Source organism: Octopus bimaculoides, chromosome 11 (assembly GCF_046866305.1).
Source record: "Octopus bimaculoides isolate indiv1 chromosome 11, ASM4686630v1, whole genome shotgun sequence".
In the NCBI taxonomy this organism is placed as follows: domain Eukaryota; kingdom Metazoa; phylum Mollusca; class Cephalopoda; order Octopoda; family Octopodidae; genus Octopus; species Octopus bimaculoides.
In genome coordinates this window covers 67,717,487-67,744,582 of record NC_142938.1, presented here as the reverse complement: position 1 = coordinate 67,744,582, position 27,096 = coordinate 67,717,487, and the positions used below count along the sequence as shown (strand labels likewise).

The window sequence follows — 27,096 nt, the reverse complement described above, 5'->3', positions numbered from 1 at the left end:
GATATAGCAGTAGATTACACCTACCATCTTGAACAAGGAATATTGGATAATGTAGCATTAGATATACTATTGTAGTGAAGTGCAGAATTGGAATTGTATTAGCTCAGTAATGAGAGATAGGCCACACCAGATCGGCCAATGTCAGCCTATGGGTCAGCACATAATATTTCAGCTGTAATCATTCAAATGTATGATTTCAAGTGGAATTTTCCATAACTTTCTACAAACGCTTGCTTATAAATCAAGTTGTGTACCAGAATCAAAAGAGAGAGGTATAAGCAGTTAGCGAGAAGACAGGTTCTTTTGGTTTCTGCTCGATCCTGGGTTAAATAGAATCATTTGTCTGCCATGAACGTATAATTTTCCCACCTCTCACAACATGAATAAGTACTAGTTTAATACTTAGCCACAAACACATCATATATTTATGATTCCGTACTGGCAAACAATGATACAACCTCAAGCAAGTAAGCATTGTAAATATAGAAAAGCTTATGTCCAAATGAACAGACTTATCAAAAATTTAAAATGGACTTGGATGTATTTAGGAAACCGCACACAGCGAAATTCAACCCAACAAATCATTCAACCCCCAGCTAACCAAAATCCCTCCAAACCATATCTGAAAATATAGCATGATGGTCATGGCTAGAGAGCCATTAATCATAGGTTTGATCACTCAGATTGACCTGGGATTAAAGAACAAGAACAGCGATTGATGGCAGTATTCTACCATGGCCGTGACTGTAACAAACTAAAGCTCTATAGAACATTAATTACTCAGGTAAGAAGCCTTCCATCATTACCAATATCTTTTAACTGGCCTCATTCAGATATCTAGCTAATTAATTTCCGGTTTTCATCCAAGTCTGCCATTCATAACAAGCAGCGAAATTTAGGGGAATCCCATGTGGAAATTATTTTTATCACACTATTTTTGCTAAATTTATTTTTGGAGGAGGCTACCGCTAATTTTATACAATAAATTGTGTTGCATACCAGACTACATTTTTCTTATATGTAGACGGGACTAGAAAAACAAAAAAGAGGTTAAGAAAGACTAGCTAAATAGTTATTTTCAAATCTACTATGATTAACATAAAATCGCTTGAGTCAGCTCGGCGAGGTGCCAGATAGCAGCCAATCGAAACAACCCACGTTAACTGGCACTGGTTAAACACTTGAACAAGCATTGCAGTGAAGCGCTGACAAAAAACAAAAAGAGGGAGATAACCCCGTACTACTACACAGTTGTCAGTTGCCGAGGAACATTCTGAAAGCATGTTGTCCCGCAATCTTCTCGCAGGTTTCTTGTTTCTGGTTTGTTTATTAAATCTAATTAAAGCCGAAGCTGATGTGAAAGAACAGAGTTCAGAGGCAAAAGATACAGAGGAAAAAGTTCAAGTAGACGAGGAAAAAATTGAATATGCTCGGGGTTCAGTTTGCGGCTACTGTGAATATTGTAAGGTAGGTGCGAACCAGCATCGATAAACTCCTTTCTTCACTTCGTTATATCTATCTATCTATCTATCCTATCTCGACAGGTTTTATCAAATAAACTATCTGTCTATCCTATCTCGACAGGTTTTATCAAATAAACTATCTGTCTATCCTATCTCGACAGGTTTTATCAATGAGTCGAGATTAGATTTATTTTAGTTTTGATGTTTCTCTAGTCCAAACATCGATCTCAACCTCACCGAATTCCTTCAACCTGTCACTGATCCCATTTCATTGATTCTCTGTAAATTCCGGAACTTCTTGGAAGTCGACACTGCAAGTCTTATCCGAACATAAAATGCGATTTACCTAAAACTGTGCAACATTACTTAATGATATCATGCCTTATTATTTATATAAGAATTTATAATTTTATTTCTCAACAAACTTAACTGATAACTTGATATTTTGCCCCCGAATACCATTCTGTATATAAGAACTGGTTATGCATGGGGAACAACTTTTCGGTTAAAATTTATTGAAATCACGACTGTGTTTTAATTTTTTTTCTTTAAAAACTTAACTGTCCGGACAAACTATAAAGACTCGAGATATACGCAAAAAAAAATGGATTAAAAGCAGATAAAATTAGAACAGTTATGTTTTCAATATAACGAATTGGTCAATCCATTCATTTGAGATTTTGGAAATGGCGATAACGGTTGAGAACGCCTCTGTTGTTGTCTGTATTTTATTTAGTTTAATACAGCTATCTCTTGTGTTCAAATTCCGCCATCATCAATTTTGTACCGATGAAATAATTTACCAATAATATCTTGCAGTCGATGGAATAACTACAAGTCATACTATTTTAATCGATAAAAGTACCAATAATATACCGCTGGATCAATGAAATTAAGCACCTCTAATATTGCAGTCTTTTCTGTCGATCAATTTGTTTATGTGCCTAGTATAAAGAAAAAAGCCAGAAACCCCATAAAATCTATATATTTGAATATGTTACAAAATGCTGTAGATCTCCTTATTCCGTTGATAAATTCTACCATGTTCCTCGTTTCTAAATTCCTTTTGTAAATGTCAATATCTGAGCACTTGGCCTTTTATCAATCTCTCTGCGAATCTTGAAATTCCTCAACATTTAAGCTTTCAGGCTTGTAAATTTCACCTATAAATTCCTTTAGATCCCTATGAATCTTCCCATGCCTCTTTATAAACTTCATCTTATTACATACAGATCCCCTTATCTAATCTAATCTCGCTATAAATCTTGTTACCAGCTCTCACAAAAAATCCGGTAATCTACTTTTCAAACTAGATTTGAATGTGACGCTCCTTAAAATAATTGGAAACAATCTGTAACGACTTCAATCGGTTATTTTTCACATGTGTGCACAAGATAAGGAAGAATGTCAAACAATATTTACAAGTTTACTTAAGCTGTCATAACATATATGTATACACATACATATATTCATTTAACATATTTAATCTATTGATGTCCCTATACTTCCTACTCATTTTTTTATTCGTTTCAATTAACGTTGGCAGTTGTTAAATTACTTTGCGTGTATGTGTGTGTTCTAAATAAATTCCTATAGACACGGGATGTTTTATGCATTACGTTATGTAAGTGATGATGATGATGGTGGTGGTGTCTAGTTATGATAATAATAATCGTCACGGCGGTGATTGTGATGACAACGATCATCATCGATATTGACTTTTTGGTTGTTCCTGGGTGAACGCCGCAGTGCAGAAGAAAGACGCACTCTTCGAACTATGCCAGCGACCTAATTTCGACCACCGATTACGGAACACAATATTTCTATTCACAGGCGTTGAGACGTCATGTAGGACAATCAACCTATTTCCATACCCTTCATTCACTCTTAAACTTTAAGAAACTAATATGATTGTCTTACATTGTTTAGTTATCGCCTTTTTGCGTTTTAAGTTCAAATCCCGACGAGGCCAACTTTGATTTCCACCTAATACTGGTCAAGTACTGTGGTTGATTATAATTGAATTTACCCCTTCGGATCGAGACCTTGTGTCCGTTAGAAATCAATGTTATCGCTATTTCTATTTGCGTTGGTTTCAAATTCCGCCAATATTGACTTAGCCTTGAATCTTTACTTGAGTCTATAAAATGAGTACCAGTATCGCTTTGATCGATTACCCTCTACCTCAAGAAGTTGTGATCAAGTTAGAAGTCATTATTTGTCAGCTAGACTCTTGCTCATAAGAAATAATCCGAATCAATGATTTTCAACTGGGACCCATATAAGATTTTATTGTTAAAATTTATGTGTTGTAGATTGGTTATACTTTTACAAAACACACTGTCCCAGCATGGCTGCAGTCTATTGACTGAAACAAGCAAATAAGTAAATAATAAAACAAATAAGAATATTTCTTTAATACAATTCCTGATAATATTTAATTATAAAAACATAGTAAGATCTTTTTACATACAGTGAATAGCTGTGAGGGTCCAATAGTGTAAAATAGGAATCAAAGAGGTCTGTAGGCAAAAAACAAAAAATGGTTGAGAACCATTGATCTACATGATTTCTGTCCATTTCTGATTTATGCACTCACCAAACCCTTACATGCAGTGTGATGTACAGCACAATACTGCAATGTGATCAAAACATGTGGGATAATATTGGCTTCAACATAGCTTTCAACCATCTTTCAACAGTTCATTGATTTATGTGTGGGGAGAGAGAGCTTACTGCTGTCATCTCTGTCTTTAACATTACCCCATTCCACCACCCAAAAAGACTTCCAATATTAGACAAGGGTTGGAGAGAATGAATTCATATTATCTAATCAAGTAGCTATTGCCTCTTGCAAAAGAAATTCTTTGAGCAAATATAACTAGTTTAAGTAGAAATTATCAAGGCGCTGGCATAGCTGTATGGTAAAAAGTTTACCTTCCAACCACATGGTTCCAGATTCAGTCCTACTGCATGGCAACTTGGGAAAGTGTCTTCTGCTATAGTTTTCGGCCGACTAAAGCCTTGTGAGTGGATTTGATAGAAGGGAAACTGGAAAAAACCTGTCATATATATATCGTCATCATCATCATTTAGCATCTGCCTTCCATGCTGGCATGGGTTGGACTATATATGTATATATATGATGATGCTTCATCTTGACAGATGAAAGCCATCCCATCAACACACACACCACACCCCATGACACAGCACAATCCCTCTGTTGATGAGCCCATAGATGACTTTTAAGACCAGCTGCTGACTGACAGGGTTTAAAACACAAGTGACAGATATTATTAAAGTTTCTTCTACATCTTTGCCCTTTGGAATCTGATTCTGAAGAAATGTTTTTGTGAACTAGCATGTCTTTTAAGTTCAGATATTGCCTTACAAATTTTGTGACGTATGACACAAGTGTGTGTGTGTCTGTATATATATATTGACACAATTGTGTGTATATATACATATATATATATATATATATATATATATATATATATATATATATATTGACACAATTGTGTGTGTCTGTATATATATATATTATCTGAAATGTGTAGTATTAAATATCCATCATGGCTGGTCCTACCAATCGGTTTTGCATAAAGAATACAATGGAGTGTTAGGTAACAAACTGATTCCTTTGTGTTCTTTACACAAAACCAATTGGTAAGACCGACCAGCCATGATGGATATTTAATACTATACATTTTGGATAATATGCCCGTTCTACTACGTGGGCATCTTTTCCCTGACTTATGGTCTTTTAGACGACACGTGCACATATATATATATATATATATATATATATATATATATATATTCATGTACTTTATTGATTTCTCATCTCAAAGAAAATAAACAAATATAGTGCCAAATTTGATGAAATCCATCTAAACAAACAGCTTTTTCTACACCACTTGGTGTACAAACTTATACATTTATTTACTAATACTTGCATCATTTTTTCAGCGTGCACAGTGAAATCTGTGTCATGCTAATGAGGTCATAATAAGATTAGGACATGTCCAGAGTTGTCTCACATTTTTCCCAATTTACCTAAAATAATATTAGTCACTGACTAATGTTGTTTGGGTTTTGTTTTCCTCCATGCATTATTATTTCAAGTTACCTTTTTAATGGTCCTTGCATTATGTGTGTTAACACTCGCTCAATTCCATGGTGTGAATTAATTTACAATCAAGAAAGATAAAGCTAATTACAGGGATTACTGAAATCCGCATTTTTTTTTTTAATTAAAAAACCAATGAAAGTAGTTTCTGAAATTGGATTATTGTTATTTGGGTCAGTAAAGCAGTGAGCTGGTAGAATCGTTGGCACACCAGGCAAAATACTTAGTGACATTTCATCTGTTGTCTTTACATTCTAAGTTCAAATTACACCAAGGTTGACTTTTCCTTTCATTCCTTTGGAGTCAGTAAAACAAGTACCAGTAATCGACTAGCCCCCACCCTCCAAAAATTTCAGGCCTTGTGCCTATAGTAGAAAGGATTATTATTTTGGCAGTTTTACTTTATAAAACATGTTTGTATTGGTGTACCATATTAATGGGTTTTCAATTTTTGTCATTAAAATATTGCTAAAGTTGTCAATATTGTCAAAATTACTGACAGATAATAAACCGGAAGTATTGATGTAGAGTAGTTCACCATCACTTGGCATGTTGGATATCTTCAGTGGAATCCAGTTGTTGCCAAAACACTGGCTAGAATACCTTTCTCGTTTTTGACTAAAAGATGGAAACAAAATTAGGATAAAACATGAAAAGTATTTCTAAATACTCATATGTTTTGGTAACAACTTTTGTGTAAACCATGACACTGTATCATCTCTAATTAGAAAGTTTAATGTAGATCTGTGTTGTTTTTTGTTTTTTTACTAACATTTTGGGAGAAGACCCGGCAAGCCAAGTAAGATCGTTGCCAGTGCCCCTGGACTGGCTCTTGTGCGGGAGGCACATGAGATGCACCATTTTGAGCGTGACCGTTGCCAGTACCGCCTGACTGGCTCCCGTAGGATTTTCGAGTGAGATCGTTGCCAGTGCCCCTGGACTGGCTCTTGTGCGGGTGGCACATAAAAGACACCATTTCGAGCGTGGCCGTTTTCGTGCGGGTGGCACGTAAAAGCACCCACTACACTCTCTGAGTGGTTGGCGTTAGGAAGGGCATCCAGCTGTAGAAACTCTGCCAAATTAGATTGGAGCCTGGTGTAGCCATCTGGTTTCACCAGTCCTCAGTCAAATCGTCCAACCCATGCTAGCATGGAAAGCGGACGTTAAACGATGATGATGATGATTTTGGGTTTTTGAAGAAGTATTTTAACTGTAGAATTAACTTAGAATTATTTCAATTCCATGCGTATTTACTAATATCAGTGTCTGTATTTGTGTGTGTGTGTGTGTGTGTTACACTTCTCTAATAAATCAAAAAGAACTTTTTCTTACTCCAACAGTTTAATTCTAAGTTCTCAATTGTATCAACTATTAATCTCTATCCGTGTGAGAGAGAGAGAGAGAGAGGGAGAGAACATAATGTCATCTTTGTTGTCTTTTTCTATGCTGGCATAGATATGTCCACAACAATCCTCACAGTCTAAGTCACTTTAGAATTACTGTTCCCTTAGATGGGTCAAGGACATCTCACTTGTATATTCTATTTTTGGCATAGTGTATATGATGGCTGGATACTCTTCCTATTGCCAGTCACTTTACAAAACGTAGACTATGCATTTTATTGTGACTCCAGCACTAGAGAGGTTACCTTGCCCACAGTAAGGCTACTCTATGATGTCTCATTCTTGGCAGAAGTATAGTGAGTGAGGAAAGAGAATCAGAACAAGAGAGAGAGAGATAGATAAGAGGAAGACATAATGGAAGAGAAGCAGAATGAGAGAATGGTAGAAGAGAGAATAAAGGAAGAGAAAGAATGATAGATGACTACATGAAGATAGTAAGGAGATTTGTGAGAAATATATAGGGAACAAACATTCTAAACTTGTTTGGTCTCAAAAAGTATTTATATTTTTACATCGGTACTCCTGTATGTTTGTAGGGGATAATAATGTATAAGAAATGTGCTTTTTTAACAACTGACATTTCTATTTCTTATATGAGAGTAAAGCTACACTTTCCTGAATCATATGTGTTCTGGATCCAATTCAAAACAATGCTTCTTTGTTTAATAGATTACAAATGTCTGGTTGCCAAAGCCAACAGCCTTTCAATCTCGTTGATTGAAATTGATATTATAATAATAATAATAATAATAATAATAATAAAAAAGGACAAAAAATAAACTGGCAGTGGTAAATTTGGGAGAAGTAGGTTAAAGGTTGAAGTGTTCTACAATTGCTGGAGGAGGGATGATTGAGGTTGGAGGCAGTCTAGATAAAGATTGCTATAATAGGCCTGCAGCTTATAGGTTTGGTCCTTCAGTGTTTACCAGTTATGAATGTCAAAATGCCTGTTCGTTAGCTGTAGTAATTTTGTATAATCAGAGTAGGTCTTGAAGAGAAAATACATAACTGCTATAGTGGGCGGCAGTGAATGTTTAATAAGTAAACCACTTCTTTATATGAACTATCCTCATTCAGAGGTATGGAAACATAAGGTACATAGTCATTTAGTGGTTGAAATCTACCCGTACACCCTCTTGGGATCTAATATTTTATCCCCAGCTATATTTGAGAAGCTATGTGGTAAGTTCTTGTTTAACCCTTTAGCATTTCAACCAGCCATGTCCAACCCAAATGTATTACCTATTTTATGTCAAAAGTAACAAGATCTGGCCTCTCACACCTATGCTACAATGTCCTTCTAAAATAAACAATCACATTGTTAAAATCTCAAAGCTCTGAGATAACACATGATTAATTCAAAACGATTTGAATAAATAAACATTGCATTTCACAGAATAATCTGAATACTAAAGGGTTAATATTATGTTAGCTCTGATCAAGTAGACTTGTGATCAAAGGTATTCCAGATATGATCATTCCCTCTTTTTCTTTCACACAAACCCAGGACCATATTCGCCATCATGTCTCATCATCATCATTGCTTAATGTCTGCTTTCCGTGGCTTGGATGATTTGACATGGAGCTGGCTAGCAGGGAGCTGTCCAGACCCCGACTGTCTGTTGTGGCAAGGTTTCTACGGCTGGATGCCCTTTCTAGTACCAACCACTTAACGGAGTATGATAGGTGTTTTCTATGTGTCACCAGTATGACTGTATTTATGCTGCACTGGCATGGGTGCTTTTTAAGTGGAATCAGACTTGTCTAAAACGGTAGGGTATGGTTTTAGTGGCTGCTATTTCTTTCTAGTTAAGCAACAAGTAGGCAACTTGTGGACTTGATACAGCAAGGTGGTCAAGTTTCAGATGTGTCTTTGACTGGCTTAAGAAAAAAAATAAACAATTAAAAACAATTGAGATGTCATTGGAAATATTACAATAACTTCATGCAGAATTTCCTATTGCTGCTGCAGTAATTGGTTAATGTTATCTATGTCCATGATCAGAAAGAACCTATATTGACTCCCTTAAGAAGTTTTAAACTTTTCTTGCATGGAAAAAGTCTAACATCACTTAGTAGGTTGTCTCTCGTGAAATCAAACTATGATTTTGTTATCAGTTCTAATAAATATATACTGCTGAAACTAACTTGATACAGGATTGAACTGAAGTCTTTTATAAATCTATCTTTTTAGTGTGGAGATGTATGTATAATTTAAAATATAATTAACCATAGGCGCAGGAGTGGCTGTGTGGTAAGTAGCTTGCTTACCAACCACATGGTTCCGGGTTCAGTCCCACTGCGTGGCACCTTGGGCAAGTGTCTTCTACTATTGCCCCAAGCCAACTGAGTGGATTTAGTAGATAGGACCTGAAAGACACCCATTGGATATATATGCATACACATATGTGTGTCTTTGTGTTTGTCACCACCACTTGACAACCATTGTTTTGTTGATGTCCCCATAACTTATCAGTTTGACAAAAGTGACTAATAAAGTACCAGACTTTAAAATATAAGTACTGGGGTTGATTTGTTCAACTAAAACCCTTCAAAGTGTTGCCCCAGCTTGGCCACATTCCAATAACTGAAACAAAAGATAATTCTTAGCAGATTGCAGAAAGAGGAAATAATTTTTAAAAATTAGTTTCACTAAATTAATTTACATTCTTAGAAGAAAATTAAAAGATATATACGAGTGGTTTGACGTTGAGTTGACTAACAGGGAGCTGTCCAGACTCCAACTGTCAGCTTATTTTATGGAACTTTAGAATGCTGAAATAAATAAAAATGTTTTGAAAAATGCAATGAGGTAAATTATGGCAAGGTTTCCTGGAGGAAGTTAAAGAAAGACAGAAGTTTAAGAGATATCTTCTTGCTGGGAAAATGTATGTAAGTTTGTACACACACATACATACATATAAATATATATATATACACACACACACACACACACACACACACACATATATATATATATACACACATATGTACGTACGTACATGCATGCATATTTTTTCATCTGGCCTCATATTTTTTCTACTTTCTTTGTAACATCCCATACATAAAATATTATGACAGCAGGTCTCTCTGGATGACATTTTAGAATTATGATAGTCAAAGCTGTTTCATTGAATTTAAAACACATGGCACCTTGGGCAAGTGTTTTCTGCTATAGCTTTTGGCTGACCAAAGCCTTGTGATTGATTTTGGTAGGCAGAAGTGTGTACATGTGGGTGTAAGTGCTTGTGCCTCCTAACAGAGAAGGGGGAACATGGAGCAGAGTGGCTGTTGGTTTAGACTGCTGTGTGGTTAAAAATCTTGCATCCCAACCATGTGTTCTTGGGTTCTGTCCCGCTACACAGCACCTTGGGTAAACAACTTCTACTATAAGCTTGGGTTGACCAAAGCCTTGTGAGTGGATTTGCTAGACCAAAACTCAAAGAAGCCTGTCATATATGTATGTATTTATGTTTTTGTGTGCCTTTGTCTAGACATCTTGTGATAGTTGTAAATAAGTATCATTATCTTCCAAGTTGAAGTTGCCATTTCCAGTTTTTCATGAAAAACATGTTTTCCTATGGGAAAAATATTGCCTTATTTGGAAAACAGATGAGGGTTAGCAACAGGAAGGGCATTCAGCTGTAGAAAAATCTGCCTCAACAAATTCTGTCCATCCTTCATGTAAAACATGTTTTCCTATGGGAAAAATATTGCCTTATTTGGAAAACAGATGAGGGTTAGCAACAGGAAGGGCATCCAACTGTAGAAAAATCTGCCTCAACAAATTCTGTCCATCCCATGAAAGCATGGGTAAGTGAACATTAAATACTGATGAATTCAATTTTTCATATTCTATTTTCTCTTAGACAAATCATTATTTGTTTCAATCTTAAGACAGCAAACTGGTAGATTCATTAGCATGCAAGACAAAATTCTTAGTGGCATTTCTTCTGGCTTTCCATTCTGAGTTCAGATTCTGCCAAGGTTGATTTTTGCCTGTCGTCCTTTCAAGGTTGATAAAAATTAAGTACCAGCAGAGCGCTGGGGTCGATATAATCAACTTGACCACTCACCCCAGATTTCAGACTCTGCAGCTATATAGTTGTATTATTTTAAAGAATGTTGTTGCATAAGGCTGGAACAATGCAAGAAGGTACAGAGTAAACTACAAAAGGAAAAGAAAACAAAACAAAGTTGCAGTTTAACCTTGTATTTCTATATTTTGGGGTGAAGTATTATTTGTTTCACCTTTCCTGATAAAATTGGAAACCAGTGCTACTTTACAATTGACTAAGTATCACGAAGCTCAGTGATCAAACTGTAAGAAGTGCTTGGTCTGACAATTCATAAACAAGCAATTGTAATTTATAGATTCATTCCACCCTAATTGTAATGCTAATTAATAAATGAAAGAAACACCAGCGTTTAATGGTGGTGCTCCAGCATGACTGCAGCTTTAAAATTGAAACAAGTTTTAGAGTATTATAGGTGCTGCCATGGCTGTGTGGTAAGAAGTTTGCTTGCCAACCACATGGTTCTGGCACCTTGGGCAAGTGTCTTCTACCATAGCCTTGGGCTGATCAAAGCCTTGCGAATGGATTTGAGTTACAGAAACTGAAAGAAGCCTGTCTTGTGTGTGTTTGTCTGTTTATTCCCCACTACCAACTGGTGCTGGTGTGTTTACATCCCCATAGCTTAGCAGTTCAGCAAAACAGACCGAGAGGATAAGTACTAGGCTTAGAAAAATATAAGCGCTGAAGTCAATTTGTTTGACTAAAATTCTTCAAGGCATGACTGAAGCATGACAGCAGTCAACTAAAACGAGTAAAAGATGAAAAATTTCTGTGAGAAGATACTTTATTAATCTAAGTGTTGTTGTTTGATGGCAATGATATGACTTAGAATTACTACAAAGAGTTTATTTTCAAGTTCTGATGTATATCTCTCAGTATCTGTTTGTGAGGGTTGTCTTTCAAATATTAATATTTTCATATTTAATGGATCTGTTAGTTTTGACAATGAATTTTCAGTTGTTCAACCAACTGAACAATCTGCTCTTCAGATCAATGTGTAATATGTAAGGTCGAACTGTCAACAGATATGTATACCTTTAAGGTAGCTATCAGGCTGAATCAAAATTTTGAACTAATAGGAGAACTCTCTCTATACAGTCCCTCAGCCTGCTAGAAACAGTAGTCAATTCTCTTTCATTTATGCCATACTTTTGTGAAAAGGATCCTTTGAAAAGTTTAATAAGATCTACATAAAAGACAATATGGTCACAGTTGAAATGCCTTTGATCATAGTCTGCTCACTCAGGGCTGGCTTGGGGCTAGAATAATAGCTAAGAATATTCAGTTTTATTTCTTAGCATCTGGCTTAAAATCTTTTGATCAACTTTACTCTTTGAGGTCAATAGATTAAATGTAAGGCAGTTGATTCAAATGACAGTTCCTATCCACTGAATAATGGAGCTGAATATGCAGAGCCAACATTAACCCTTTAGTGTTTAATTCGGCCATATCCGCCCCAATATATTCTACATGTTTTATATTCAAACTGGCGATATCTACCTCTCACACCTAACCTACATTGACATTCTAAAAATAAACAATCACATTATTGAAACCTCAACGCATTATAAGATAATGCATGATTAATTCAAAACAATTTGAGTGAAAAAGTATTACATTTAACAGAGTAATCTGAACACTAAAGGGTTAAACTGACTGGAGCAGTTGTTTTCAATGAGATCAGACCTAAGAAACTATTGCATCAAGCAAACTTTGAAGCAGTGTATAAATCTATGAAATGGCAATTTGTGATTGGTTTCTAATGAGCAACTAAAAACACTTTTTAAATCAGTGTACTTAAATAACCTATATTTATCCTCAACGTAGTATACTTGTTAAAGCAGAGAACATTACTATTTTGATGGAAATAATTCAGTTCTAGTTTCTTGTGATTCACAATTCAACCCTCCTGTTACCATATTTGTTTGGTTGAAATATCCTGCCTTTAGTTGATTAAATACTGTAATGGAAAGAAAAATTCAATGTACTTGAAAATTTGAAATTTTTCATAGATGTCTTCTATTTCTTTTGTATATTAAAACATAGTTAAGCATGAAATGAAAAAATCGTATAAATAAAAGGGCATTACTACAGATGTATATGCCTCTGACTTTGTTGCCTCATAACATCCAGAAAAATGGATACTTTTTAACAAAATTTTCTACAAACACTGCTTAGATGTTATGGCTTCAGAGTATATAGGGATTTATGGGAAAGAATTTTCTGAGGAGGTGGAGAGAGGAGTTTCGGAAAATTCAGACAATCTGACTTTTTTTTCCCTCATAACTTTCTGGAAGACAGGTATCTTTTAATGAAAATTTATACAAATCCATTTCAAATGGCATAGATTACAATTATAAAGAATTTTGGTGGGGATTTTCCCCATTTTTTTTAAACCACAGCCTTTGAAATGATGCAACTTGTTTGTGTATACATTAGCTTAGTGGTAGAGAGTGTCTGGAAACTGTAAATAAGGCACAAGTTTCAAGTACTTGTCAGTAACTTTTTGTTTTTTCTCCTCGTCTTCAAATAGTAATTACCCAACTTTCTAGGCTCTTCTCTCAGCTATCCTGCGCTCAAAAATTATACAGGTATTTAAAAAAATTTTCATTCAATAAATAATGTTTTTACATTACGTATACATTAATAGAATAAACTCTTGGTTTTCCAAATAGCGAATTAAAACTTAGAAAATAAAGTGAGAGATTTTGCAAATGAAAATGGAATACTCCGCAGTGAATGCAATGAATATTTAAATTTGTGAAGAATTGGATACAGTGGATGCAATGAATATTCAAATTTGCAAGAAATTAAAATTAAAAAAATTCAATAAACTTGAAAAATTGAAATTGTAGGAAATATCTTAGAAAATGAATTTATAAAAATATTTCCAGACAGTCAACCCTTAATAATTGCTTTCTTTTAGTACTTTTAGTAATTGTTACATACCTAATTAATAAGCAGCTTTCTCAATTATTAGTATAGATAATTCTTATAATCATCAAATTAATGTTCATCATTTTATCATCTAGTAATTGATGGATGTGCCTGCCATACATACAACATCATTACATGACCTAATTTTTGTCACCTAATCCTATGATGCAGCATCCTCAGATCGAATTTTACTATTTATTCAGTTTTCCTATGACATTAGTGTCCTCTTTAGAGAGCTCATAGCACGTTTTTTTATTGAATATTCATTACCTATTCACATCACGTCTATCATCAGAATAATTGTCTCACTTGTATACATCAGCTTATATCTAATACTTAAGCACTCTATCAGCCCATTCGTACACCACCTTTCATGCTGGTTCCTTCATTTTTTTTTTTATCCCCCCGATTCCATATATCTTCCACACTTGCTATCTGTATCTCAACTCCATGTTATCAATGCTTTTTAAATGAATCATATAATCTTCTGCATGAAAAAAGCAAGTTTGTTGCCAATAGAGGAAAAGAGACTTTTTTCTTCTTACTCTAGTATACTATCCTTTTGCTATATCCACTAATGTATGAACTTCAATTCACAAGTGCACCAACAAGTGACTCTTGTATATCCATCACATCTGAAATCCTGGGTTTTTAAAAAAAATTGTTATTATTATTATTAGTTTGGTAGAAATCTCACAGCAGTTTGGTATATTCAAAGTCCTTACATAAAATATGACCACTTCACATGTTGCACGAATGTTTTGAGTTTCTTTGGTTTTTCTCATGTTGACCTTTAAATATTAGGTCATTCTTCTGGATAGGAAACTTTTTATGCAACATTTTGACTGCTTTTAGTATAAAGTTATAAGTATACAGACATTTCCCAAAATGGCTAGCCCTGAATTCCTCTCCCATAGTTTCAAGGACTGCAATGAATAGAACAGAGAACAACCTTCACAAACACCTCCTTAACCCTTTGGCATTTAAACCAGCCATATCCAGCCAAAATATTCTACTTGTTTTATCTTCAAAATTGTTATATCTGGCCTGTCACACCTACCCTACAAAGTCATTTGGAAAATAAACAATCTCATCATCAAAATCTGAAAGCTTTGAAGTAATACATGATTAATTCAAAATAATATGAATACATAAGCATTATGTTTGAAACAGTAATACTTAAGGGTTAAACAACATATATATTTCTCACTGGATTCACTGTGAACATAACTTTGCTTACACCAACCTCATTAATTTCCCTTCTACAAATGTCAGTTGTAAGCTTAGAAGGACCATTCACAAAATTTCTCAATGAAATATTTTGCACTTTCTGTTACTGGCCCTGTGCCTAGACAAACAAAAATTGTTTTTATATTGACTTATATTAGTTCACTGTGCAGGCGCAATGGCCCAGTGGTTAGGGCAGCGGACTCGCGATCATAGGATTGCGGTTTCGATTCCCAGACCGGGCGTTGTGAGTGTTTATTGAGCGAAAACACCTAAAAGCTCCACGAGGCTCCAGCAGGGGATGGTGGCGAACCCTGCTGCACTCTTCCACCACAACTTTTTCTCACTTTTACTTCCTGTTTCTGTTGTACCTGTAATTCAAAGGGTCAGCCTTGTCACACTGTATCACGTTGAATATCCCCAAGAACTATGTTAAGGGTACATGTGTCTGTGGAGTGCTCAGCCACTTGCACATTAATTTCACGAGCAGGCTGTTTCGTTGATCGGATCAACTGGAACCCTCGACGTTGTAAGCGATGGAGTGCCAACAACATATCAGTTCACTACATTTTAATCAAAATCTTTGTATTCAGTATTGCTGATAGTAAACCACTTTACTGTATGAACTATGTTTCATCCAGTAAGTAAAAACTTAAAAACAGAATTTTTGTATTATCTTAGCTGTGAGAAATGAAATAAAATCTCGATTATATTTCTGTTTTCAGTTCTGCACCCTCTGTGATAAAGACTGTCCTTGTTCAGTGTCTCCTCAGAAACCCAATTGCGAAATGTGTAAAGTAAGTAAATCAGTTTCTATTAATACCACCAGATTTTACTTCAAGTGTAAAATTAATGTGTTGTATTTTGATTTTCATTCAAAATAGTGGCTTAAAGCTGGAACAAATATCCAAATAGAATTGTTGAACATAAATCAGACTGGTGTAATCAGTTGAGTTTGATCACTTTTAGAAGTCTGGAGAGACTCTATAGTTGCTGCAAAGTCTGGTATGAAGAATGGTCTTAACTCATGTAGATTTTATATTTCTAATGAATAGACTGCCTTTGTTTTCAACAGAATCAAGATTTTTTAAAATAAAATCTCTAACTTTAATATATCAGTGCTAGTATTGATCAATTTGAGTACCAGTAATCGACTAGCCCCATCCCCAAGAATTCCAGGCCTTGTGTCTATAGTAGAAAGAATTAAGATGGTGCTGTTGTATGGTGAAAATTGATGTAATAATGATTCTTTTTTTTTTTTTCTTTTTTTTTTACCTTTCAGTATTGTAAATACTGCTATCTTTGTTCAGCTGTCTGTGACACCTTCTGTAAACCTGGTAAGATATTTTCAACTTTTCATTCTGAAGTATAACAATTAAGGGTGGTTTATTAAAAGTTTTCTTAATTAATATTGACAGCCTTTCAGAAACGAAGGCCATCACTATGTTTTTTTGTCTGTTCTGATGATGATAAAGTTAACCATAAGTTGATGTACAGTAATATATCGGGGTCACTTCCATCGAGTGTCTTTTCTAAAAAGCTCAGGCCTTGTGTCACTGCTAGAAATCAATATTGTATATTCCATATTCTGAATGACCAAATCTTTGGCATGATGTTAAATTAGAATCTTCAAAATATTTTTGATGTCTTAGATACAACAATTAAGTTAGCAATCTGGCAAAATTGTTAGCATATCAGACAAAGTACTTAGTGATACTTCTTCCAGCTCTTTAAGTTCTGAGTTCAAATCTTGCCATGGTCAGCTTTGCCTTTCCTCTTTTCAGGGTCAATGAAATATAGTACCAGTCAAGTACTGGAGTTGATGTAATTAATTTGTCCCTTTCCTTCAAAATTGCTGGCCTTGCACCCTGCAAAAGATCTGCATCCTAATCAAGGGGGATGTTGTGATCTCAGTCATTTATACATCATGGAAACTGAACAACCAGCCTTATGAGTCCTATGGGCTCAAGGAAAATATATAAAAAAAAGCTTCAAGTGAGATGAATGATATCTCTGTGATCCAGGGGAAGATTTGAGCCCAACATACTAATATAGAACACTCACTGTCTAGTACTCCTACTTATAATACTGATGGGATATAAGTAATGTTTTTATTGAGTATATGTCTTAATAACTTAAGTAAGCTGAAGTTCTATTGTACCTTGTAATAAGTAATTGACCATTATGGAACAAATGTGCACATTTAACATAAGATTGTATAAGTACTTGAAATTTTTGATGATAAGAAATTTTAAACATGTAATTTTTACTTTGCCTGCTGCTTTAATCCGAGATAAATATAAACCATTCTATTGTTTGATGAGATGTTGACAGAAAGAAAGATGTTCTATTATAAAAGTCATAATTATTTTGATTGCTTTTTCATAATAACTTTTGTCTAATTCACTTGTTGCTAGATTACTACATGTAATCTTTATAACTTTACAAAAGATGAAGTAGTAATATCCTGTAGCTTCTTGAAAATCTTGCCTGGACAAGTTCAAAATTAACATTAATCAAACTTAATTATCTCAAAATATGCTGTAAGATAATTATATTCCAGACTAAATGGTTAAGATTGTCAGATATGTGTCTCCTTGGAATGTGAAATGATATTTTGTAGATTTAAAGAAATTATCTTATTCTGCTAACATGATAGTCTATGTAATAATACCAGCTTGACTTAATGGCTCCATGGCTGGTGTTTGCTGAAGTGCGTTCAACTGTGAATTCTTTCCTTGAAATGCTGAAATTAGCTTGTTCGTTCAATTCATTGCCAATACAAATAGAGATAAACTGGATTTCTACTGAGCTGAGAATTAAGTTTCATGTCAATAGTTGATGACTTCCTTTATTGGAAATGATGCTCACTGATTGTAGTTTTCAGTTATAAATATATGAAGGAATAACATTGTAATCTTAGTCTTATATATTAGTACTGATGGAAATAGCTTTTAACCCTTTAGTGTTTGCATTATTCTGCCAAAATTAATGCTTTTTCATCTACATTGTTTTGAACTAATCATACATTATCTTGTAGCAATGAGATTTCGATGAGGTAGCTGTTAATTTTTAAAACAACATTGTAGGGTTGGCATGAGAGACCAGATCTGGCCAGTTTGAACATAAAACAGGCAGAATACTTTTGGCCGGATATGGCTGGTTTAAATGCTAAAGGGTTAATATAACTGTATAAGGTATACTGTGCTACCTCCTAAGTGTTGTAAAGCACTTTACAGCACCAATTTCTTCCCTCACACCTCTGAACTTTGGAATTCCCTTCCACAGTCTTGTTTTCAGTATGACCTCCAGTTTTTAAGGTCCAATGTACATTATCACCTATTGACTTCTGTCTATCGTCCATTTTATTCTAGTAGCTCTTACGATTTCAGTGGTCTAAGGACCTTGTAACAAGTGGATGCATTAAAGGGTCAGTAAAATAAATACTAGTTGAGCACTGGGGTCGATATAATCAACTTACCCCCTCCCCTGAAATTGCTGGCTTTGTGCCAAAATTTGAAGCCAATATAAATGTATAAAGAAATAATATAATCCTAATCTTATATATTTTTACTGATATCATTTCTGTATTTTTCTCAGGTGGATATGTTGATAAAGTATCAGCTGCCATCATCAGGTAAATATTTCGCATTTAATTTATTTTAATGAACACAAATTGTTAAGTGGTGGCACCACCTGCTCCCTCTTTTTAGAGTAATACATAAGAGTATTTTGTCTTACTTTCACTATTTGTTTTTTTTAATTTTTTTTTTTACTCCTGATGAATTCAGAGCATTTCTGATTTATTCATTTATGTTAACTGTGACCCATTCAGCCACCCCACTATAGCACTATACCACATTCTTTTCCTTAAATCTTTACACCAGCACTTGTACCAGATATTCATTGCTCTTAACAGTTAAAAATTTATATTAAAACAAACTACTACAATCTGAGTCCACCTTGCCCACCTCCACTCTGGTTATCATCACAATTGACAAGCATACAAAAATAAATTGAATAATATCCAGAGTGCACAGTATTTTCTTTCGTTAGGTAAAGGCATAATATATCTGAAAGAGTTCTGTGGCTTGGGCCTACTTGTATGCCATAGGATTGCTGATTCATAGCTAACTCGGGCAGGGTTTACATACGTTTTTTGCTGTATTTTTTTTTATCATTATTTCATAGGGTCTCAATGTTTAATGGCATTAACTCAATCATTACATATTTACTACAAGGGACAGTGGAACAAATCATAAACCTGAAAATAGATCCTCAGAGATCATCTTCACTGACCTCACCTGGGAACCTTAATTTCATAACATTTTCCAACAGTGAGTGCTTCAATGAGATATAGATTTTCTTAGAAAGCCAAGAAGTATTTGTTGCTTCAAGTTTATTATTTTAGCCATGTAGCTCCTCTAAAGCAAGGAACCTGCTCTGTTCTGGTCCCTTCTTTCATACCTAAACCTCTCATCTCCTGATTCAAAGCCGCCTTCCTCTATTGTAGTCTCACACAGTCAAGGGGTATCTTAATGTTGCAAGATGCATGGTGACCTCACAAGTGTTGGTGCTATGAAAAATAAACACCTACAGTCTGTTGAGTGGTTGATATTACGAAGGGCATCCAGTCATAGAAACCATACCATAGCAGACATTAGAGCAAGATGCTGTTCTCAGACATGTTAGATCATGTCGACCCATGCCAACATGGACATTAATAGATGATTATGAGGATGATGAGTTGCAGTTCATTCACACTCCATTATGGGGCATTATTCTTTGTTACTGATATCCTATACACACTGCCATCTGTACTATTTACTCGTATGCACAACAGAAGACAGACAACTTGACAGAAAGTTGGAGAAACTACCTAGTCATGTACTGGAGTTAGTTTGTTGATTAGACTCATTCCTCTAAAATTTCTGGCTTTGTATGAACATAACCAATCAGAGTTGAGTCAGGTTCTTGCCATATTAATCTGAGTTCACATCTTACTGTTGTCAAATGTACTTATCAAATATAAAGAGGAATTGATTAGCCTCTAATTATCAGGCGTAAAAACTATCTTCCTCAATACTACTCCCCATCTCAGCTGAGGGGATCTTGTCTAGTGCCACAACCATGTAAAAAGCACCCAGAACACACTGTTAAGTGGTTGGTGTTTGACAGGGCATCCAGCTGTAGAAGCTATGTAAAAATGAACAGTTTGGTACAGTCCTCTGGCTAGCCAGCATAGGAAATGGATGTTAAATGATGATGATAATGTTTCTTTCCCTAAAATTTGCAACAAGCTATAATTTAGCTTGCTGAGATAGTGAAATACCATTCAGGTTTTCTTTTGTAAAGTGAAAGTTAGTTAATCTTAAAATGTTTTTATCTACCATAGTTCTTTCAAAGTGCTGAATTATTCCTAGAGAGGAGGCTGTGATTGGAGGGAGACTTGGTTGTTATATGAAGCTAATAGTAAAGCAGTTTTTAATTTTTTTTTTTTTTCAATAGTTGAAAATTATCCAAAAGTTTATTAAGTTATTCCATGGTTGAAAAAAAAATACATATAAACTGAAATTATCAATATTTTTTCTCTCTTTTTTTTTTCCAGTGCATTGCCATTCCATGACACCAAGGAAATTAACAAAGATATTCACTCAATGAAGAAGTGGATTGACAAAACTAAAGAAGAACTTTAATGTCTGTTTTTGTGTGTCTTGTACATTCATACATGTTGATGACACAGTATCAGATATATGTATGTGTTTGTGAAAAATAACATTGCATGTTCTAGGAATATAAAATGTTGTTCTTGTTTAGTCACCCTGTCACTTTACTAATTATACAGAATGATCTTGCAAAGAAAATCACAGAACTTCCTTGAAGTAATGGGAAGTTGTATTTCACTTGTTTTCCATCAGTCACTCTCCACAATAAGCTGACAAACCATTTACCTTTCACTTGGTCAGTGGTTAGAGACATTTTAAACACAAATTTGTTGTAATCATTTTTCTACTTTACATTGTTGGAGATTTTCATATCTTAACTTATTGAGAATATTTGTATTTTTATTATCATCAGTTGTTGTTGTTTAACCCTAGGTCCTTACTGATCAGGCAGTCCTATGGTCAAAAACATTCTATTTATGGCTATCCTGTTCGTTTTCTATATCTAGGGTACATTGTCCAATTCATTTTTTTTTTTTTTTTTTTTGAGCTGGTAGAATGTGATTGGCGGGAGAATTTATAGTTGTTTGAGATGGTGGATAGCAGAATTAGTAGAGCAACAGAAAAAAGATGATTTGTGATGTTAACTTACATCTCTTTTCTCTCCGAGTTTGAATGCTGCCGATATCAACTTTGCATTTCATCCATTCAGGATCAATTTAACAAATACCAGTCAAGTACATGAGTTTATTTAATCAACTGATCCTTTCCCCACCAAAAAATGTGGCCTTGTGCCTCTGTTAGAAATCATTCATTATAGTAATTGTTGTTTTTTAAATACTGTTTATCTGGAGATATGATCTTTGTTCTGTTATGTTCACCATACATTTTTTACTAACCAGACAAACTTACCTGTTCACTGTCTCACCCTAAGGGACAATGAACAGGTCAGTGGAAGATACTGGTCTAGCTGCTGTGTAATATTCTCTTCATTTGACAGAAGAAAACTATTTCTAACTACATTCCTTTTTTTTTGACTTTTCTTAAAGATTGTATTATTAAACTACAAAAAAACAATGTTATTCTTTGTTATTCTTTGCTCTGACTCTTTGTGCTCCAAGTTCAAATCTCCCCAAGATCAACTCTTGTTTTTCTATCGACTTCGAAATCAACATAAACAACAGAGTTGATCTTAAGAAGATGTCTCATTTTTAACTGTGCTTAAATTAGAAACAGCTATCATTATCATCAAGACTTCAGAATCAGAATTTTGTGCAGTGTTTAGAAATTCCACAGAAGTCAACTTTGCTTTTCATCCTTCTGTTGTGAATTCTATAAATACCAGGCCAAGCGCTGGAGTTGATCTGACTGACTACCTTCCTCAGAATTGGCCTATATTAAGCCATTATCAAATAGCAAGTAGATTAAAGCATCAGACAAAATTCCTTATCATTTATCATCCACATTTACATGCTTGCATGGGTCAGATGGAATCTGTTGAGGTCGATTTTCTGCAGTTGAATGCCCTTCCTATCACCAACCCTCACTGATTTTCAAGTAAAGTACTATTCTCCATGATCAAACATGTTTTTCACAGAAGATTGGGAACAAAGGACACCACAAGGATGATTGTGATATTTACAGTTATCACATGCAGGCAAGGAGACAGTAATACATACATATATATATGATAGGCTTCTTTCAGTTTGTCTTCCAACTCTACTCACAAGGCTTTGGTTGGCCTGGGGCTAGTGTAAGAGACACTTGTCCAGATGCCACACAATGTGGCGGTACCCAGAACCATATGGTTGGGAAGCAAATTCCTTACCACACAGCAACATCTGGCAATATTTAGCTCTGCCATGAGTTTAAATCCTTTCAGGGTCACCTTTATCTTTTTTATCCTTGCAAGGTTGGTCCAATCCTTCTCCAAAATGTCATCTGGTACCTGCCTATTTTAGAAATTATAATCAAGAAATGGAGGTGGATATCAGAATCAGTTAAACTTCAAATGCCTGGAAATTTTCTAGCTATGCTACAAATTCATGGTCAACTTTGAATCACCTCTAGCAGGATAAACGACAATCATATGCTTTGTGATATTGTACTGTTGTTGAAAAACTATCAGAACAGAGCAGCAGAAACCAAAGAGTAACACATAAATTGCCTTGCAATAAATATTTAGTATTCTCTCTCTCTCTTTCACTCATGTATTCACCTGTTCAACCAGGCATTTCGTCTTATCCCTCAGGCATTCTCTCATACCCTTCAGTACTGTACTTCTTTCAGTTGAGGGGATCTTGTCTTATGAGTACTTGATGACTTCCTAGTGCTGGTACTTTGAAAACCAATAAAGTGTTGGCATTAGGAAGGGGCAGCCAGCTGTAGAAATCATGCCAAAGCTGACACTGGAATTCAGTGCAGCCCTCTCACTTGTCAGTTCCTGTCAAATCATCCAACCCATGCTAGCATGGAAAAAGGTACGTTAAATGATGATCCTTCCCTCTTAAAATTCAAGACCTGGCAAAGCTGATTTTAATGGGCTTGTCCCTACAAAATGTAAGAAATCATTATTAGAAGATTAGTTTTCTGCTGCTACTTCAGTTGTAGCCAGTGTGTGTGTGGAATTTGTTTCATTTTAGTAAGGCCTTCATTATGAAGGCAACATTGCAAGTGAGAAGTGTCCACTACTGACACCTGATGAGTTCTTGATGTTAATTGTTGTAGCCTACTAGTTACCACTGTGGCAGCATGATGAAGCAAGTCAGCAGCTAGCTTTCATTCTTCATAATAACTGCCTCTGTTACATCAATAATACTTGGGAAGAACATACCACTTCCTAGCTACCCCTGCATCTTCTAAATATCTAAGTAACAATAATCAAGCAATCACAGTTTCTGCAAGTGAGGAGAGAGGATTCTTAAATGATGGTCTAAGCTATTCCACCATATCTGAAATTAGTCAATGATTAATTTTATTGGTTTAAAGCTATCATGAGCAAACTGTAGCACATGGGATTTTCTAAATGGCATGTCTAATGAAAAACTACCTTGAATTTAAGTAGTGCAGCCCACCTGATAATTTTAGTCATGTTTCATGTGGGCCACTTTATGAAAACAGTTACCCATGTCTAGTCTAAAGAGAGGATGAACTGAAAAATATTTTCTCGTGGCTTAGGGAAGAATTTTGAGCTCAACATTTAACAGCAAATCAGTACTTCTTAACATGGCATAACTGCATGGTTAAGAAGCATGCTTCCCAACCATATGATTTCAGGTTCAGCCCCACAGCATGGCACCTTGGGCAAGTGTCATCTGCTGTAGCCATGGCCCAACCAAAGCCTTGTGAATGGATTTTGTGATGGAAACTGAAAGAAGCCTACAACACACACACACACAACAAATGAAAAAGTTGTACAACAGTTTGACTCAGCTCTATAGGACTTAAAAGTTTCATGAACACATAGGACATGACTATCTTATCAGATGCTCTTTTGTTGTGATGATGTGTTTTATGCCCTCATAAAAGTTTTTGTCATGTAAAGCTGCTTCAAACGTATTAAATATATACATGTGTATATGTGTTTGTATTTCCTTGTCTTAACATTATACAAAAATAGTAAACAAAAATTGCCATCTCACAAGTGCTGTCTTTCATTTTCATTCTCCTGTGAAAACATATCCATTCATTAGGAAATATTACACTGCTTGGAGTGAGGTAAAGGTTGGTGACAGGAAAGATATCTAGCCAGCCTTAGAAAATCTGTCTCAATAAATACCACCTGACTTGTGTGAGCATGGAAAAATGGTGATGAACAGAAAACTTGAGAATATACCTACGTCTAGATAGTGACATGAGAAATAGTTCTTCCTGTGGAAACGTGGTATAGGAATACCCTCTCATGGATCTTTAGTTCAAATCTACTGCAAACGTTCTGTGTTTATATGTACAAATACACACTGTTAGAAAGTTATAGTTAACTGTTAGAAATGAGTACCATTTCATGTGTGTTACATAAGCTAACATCCTGATTAATAATAACAGGTACTTAGAGGTGTGTAAGTGGGCAGGTGAGCACTAGAATTTATTTTACTGTAAGGTGTAGGTGTGGTTGTACGGTTACGAAGTTTGCTTCCCAATCACTGTGTAGCACCTTAGGGTGTCTTCTACATGTACGTGTGTAAGTCTTCACATAACATGATTTATTTAAATGATTGTCACTGTAATATAAGCAACATCGTTCATTTCCAATATTCTGCAAGAACATGTTTGGCTGTGAGAAAATATTACCTTGCTTGGAAACAGATGAAGATTGGTAACAGGGAGGACATCCAACTGTAGAAAATCTACCTCAATAAATTCCATTCACCCATGCAAACTAGAAAAGTAGACATTAAAACGATTATGATAAAAATTGATATTAAGGTGTTATGCATGTATGAGAATTAAATTAGAAGTCTTTTCTACAGGGAGATCTGTCTCATGCAACATTTCCACAAGACCTCGTATCTATTCTCAACAATGAAGTGAAATATGTAGAGATAAATATACTATCTGTATAAATAACTAAAGGTCCACAGTGAATTTAAATTGAAGATCAACGAAATAGCCTTAAGTTATGCCAACTTGATATAAAAGTGCATGTATTTAGATTACGTTTTTGTACAAGGGGCGAGAAAGTAAAATGTGTGGCAGTAGAAATTTGTGAATTCAGTGAAGTGGTTGTTTTTCAGGAATATATCGACTAATCAACTATTTCCAATGTTAATACTCTTCCATACAAGGTATTCTGCTCAAATGTTCAGAAGTATCTTCATTACGGTGTAATAAATGTCTGTACAATATATTGAAGCAATATTCTGAATGTATAATCAGTCATGTTGTTAAATCTAGGAAATATATTAACTCTAAAGAATTACTAGTCACGACAGAATAGGATAATGGGGAAATTATATAAAGAAGAAAAACGGGTAATAGGAGATTACTAACATTTTTACATCTAGTTGCCTCCCTTGTACATATTCACCAGCTTGCGAAAAGATAACTGTTTGAACCAATAGGTTATTGAGCAACAGCATTAGAAATAAACAGTTCGAGAGCTATCTACAACCCAGTCCTTCCAGCTCTAAGAGGTGTGGTATACATTGAAGCTCACAGCTGCAAGACAGTAATACAAGTTCAATTCCTGTGGCATGGAAAAGATACATGTAATTAAACTGTGTCCTATCCTGAAAGTAATTTATTTCATATCAAGCTAATACTTTGGATATCACAGTAGAATGCCAACCTTACAACTCAAATTGTGGCATGGCAGTATGGTTAGAAGTTTACTTCCCAACCACATGGTTCTGGATTCAGTCCCACTGTGTAGCACCTTTGGTTTTCTATTACAAGCCCAAAGCTAACCAAAACCTTGCAAGTGATAGAAACTGAAATAAACCTGTCATGTGTGTGTGTTAATCCTTACACCATCACTCGACAACTGGTGTTGGTTTGTTTATATCCCTGTAACTTAACAATTCAGCAAAAATGAGACCGACAGAATAAATACCAGGCTTTAAAAAAACTAAGTATTGAGAATGATTTGTTCAATTAAACTCTTAAAGGAAGTGTACCAACATGGCCATAATCCAGCAACTGAAACAATAAAAAAAAAAAGACAAAGATATCTGGATGAGATTAATTGAACTGTTGTAGATTATTATCTTGTTTTTTAATTTAACATCCCTTTGGGAAAACTCAATCAGAATGGCAATAAATCAGAAAGAGGGATTAAAAAAAATCTATGAGCATAAATATTGAGAGAGAGAGAAAACAGAGCAGAGCTCTAAGGCATCACCATTTTAGCATATTTTCAAAAGCAACATAGTTTAGACAGACCTGCAAATGTGACATTTGGTTTGAGAACCCAAACATTTTCAGATGTTTGTTCAATCCTTGCATAGCTTTCTTTGATCCGTCTCAACTTTGAATTACATCACTTCTTCCATACTTTTTTCAAGCAGCAGTTCACAACAGATGTTTATACAATTGTAGACACTTCCGCAGGCACCACCAACCAATACTTCTGATAACCAGCTGCTTCTTCAGCATATTTGGATCGGTGCATCTCCTCCTGAATGGTGGAAAGAGTGAAACACATCCAGGCTGTCACACTGTCCTTCATATAATTAATTACTGCATGTCAAGATGTTT

At 35.0% G+C, this 27,096-nt stretch overlaps 1 protein-coding gene and 1 long non-coding RNA gene across 3 annotated transcripts; one reads left to right on the top strand and one right to left on the bottom strand.

Annotated features, from left to right (window-relative positions):
- The first annotated feature begins 1,256 nt into the window (after window positions 1-1,256).
- LOC106882853 (uncharacterized) lies at window positions 1,257-21,978 on the top strand. The gene is made up of 5 exons (XM_014933656.3): window positions 1,257-1,467; window positions 15,964-16,035; window positions 16,521-16,575; window positions 18,839-18,875; window positions 20,847-21,978. Exons 1-5 carry the CDS (start codon window positions 1,282-1,284, stop codon window positions 20,932-20,934), a joined length of 438 nt encoding a protein of 145 aa, XP_014789142.1. The 5' UTR covers window positions 1,257-1,281; the 3' UTR covers window positions 20,935-21,978.
- On the bottom strand, window positions 8,252-27,096 carry LOC128249102 (uncharacterized). Of its 2 annotated transcripts, XR_008265229.2 has the most exons (3): window positions 26,782-27,096; window positions 25,192-25,279; window positions 8,252-13,034 (listed from the first exon to the last, which is right to left on the bottom strand). It is a non-coding gene; the product is annotated as an uncharacterized LOC128249102 (long non-coding RNA). The 2 variants fall into 2 exon arrangements; XR_008265228.2 differs by lacking the exon at window positions 8,252-13,034 and having other exon boundaries at window positions 24,959-25,279.

Excerpts from the sequence above, each read along its gene's own strand:
- LOC106882853 (XM_014933656.3), top strand. The coding sequence starts at position 1,282 with ATGTTGTCCCGCAATCTTCTCGCAGGTTTCTTGTTTCTGGTTTGTTTA. Across the intron at positions 1,468-15,963 it reads GCTACTGTGAATATTGTAAG|TTCTGCACCCTCTGTGATAA; the intron begins GTAGGTGCGAAC and ends TTCTGTTTTCAG. Across the intron at positions 16,576-18,838 it reads TGACACCTTCTGTAAACCTG|GTGGATATGTTGATAAAGTA; the intron begins GTAAGATATTTT and ends TATTTTTCTCAG.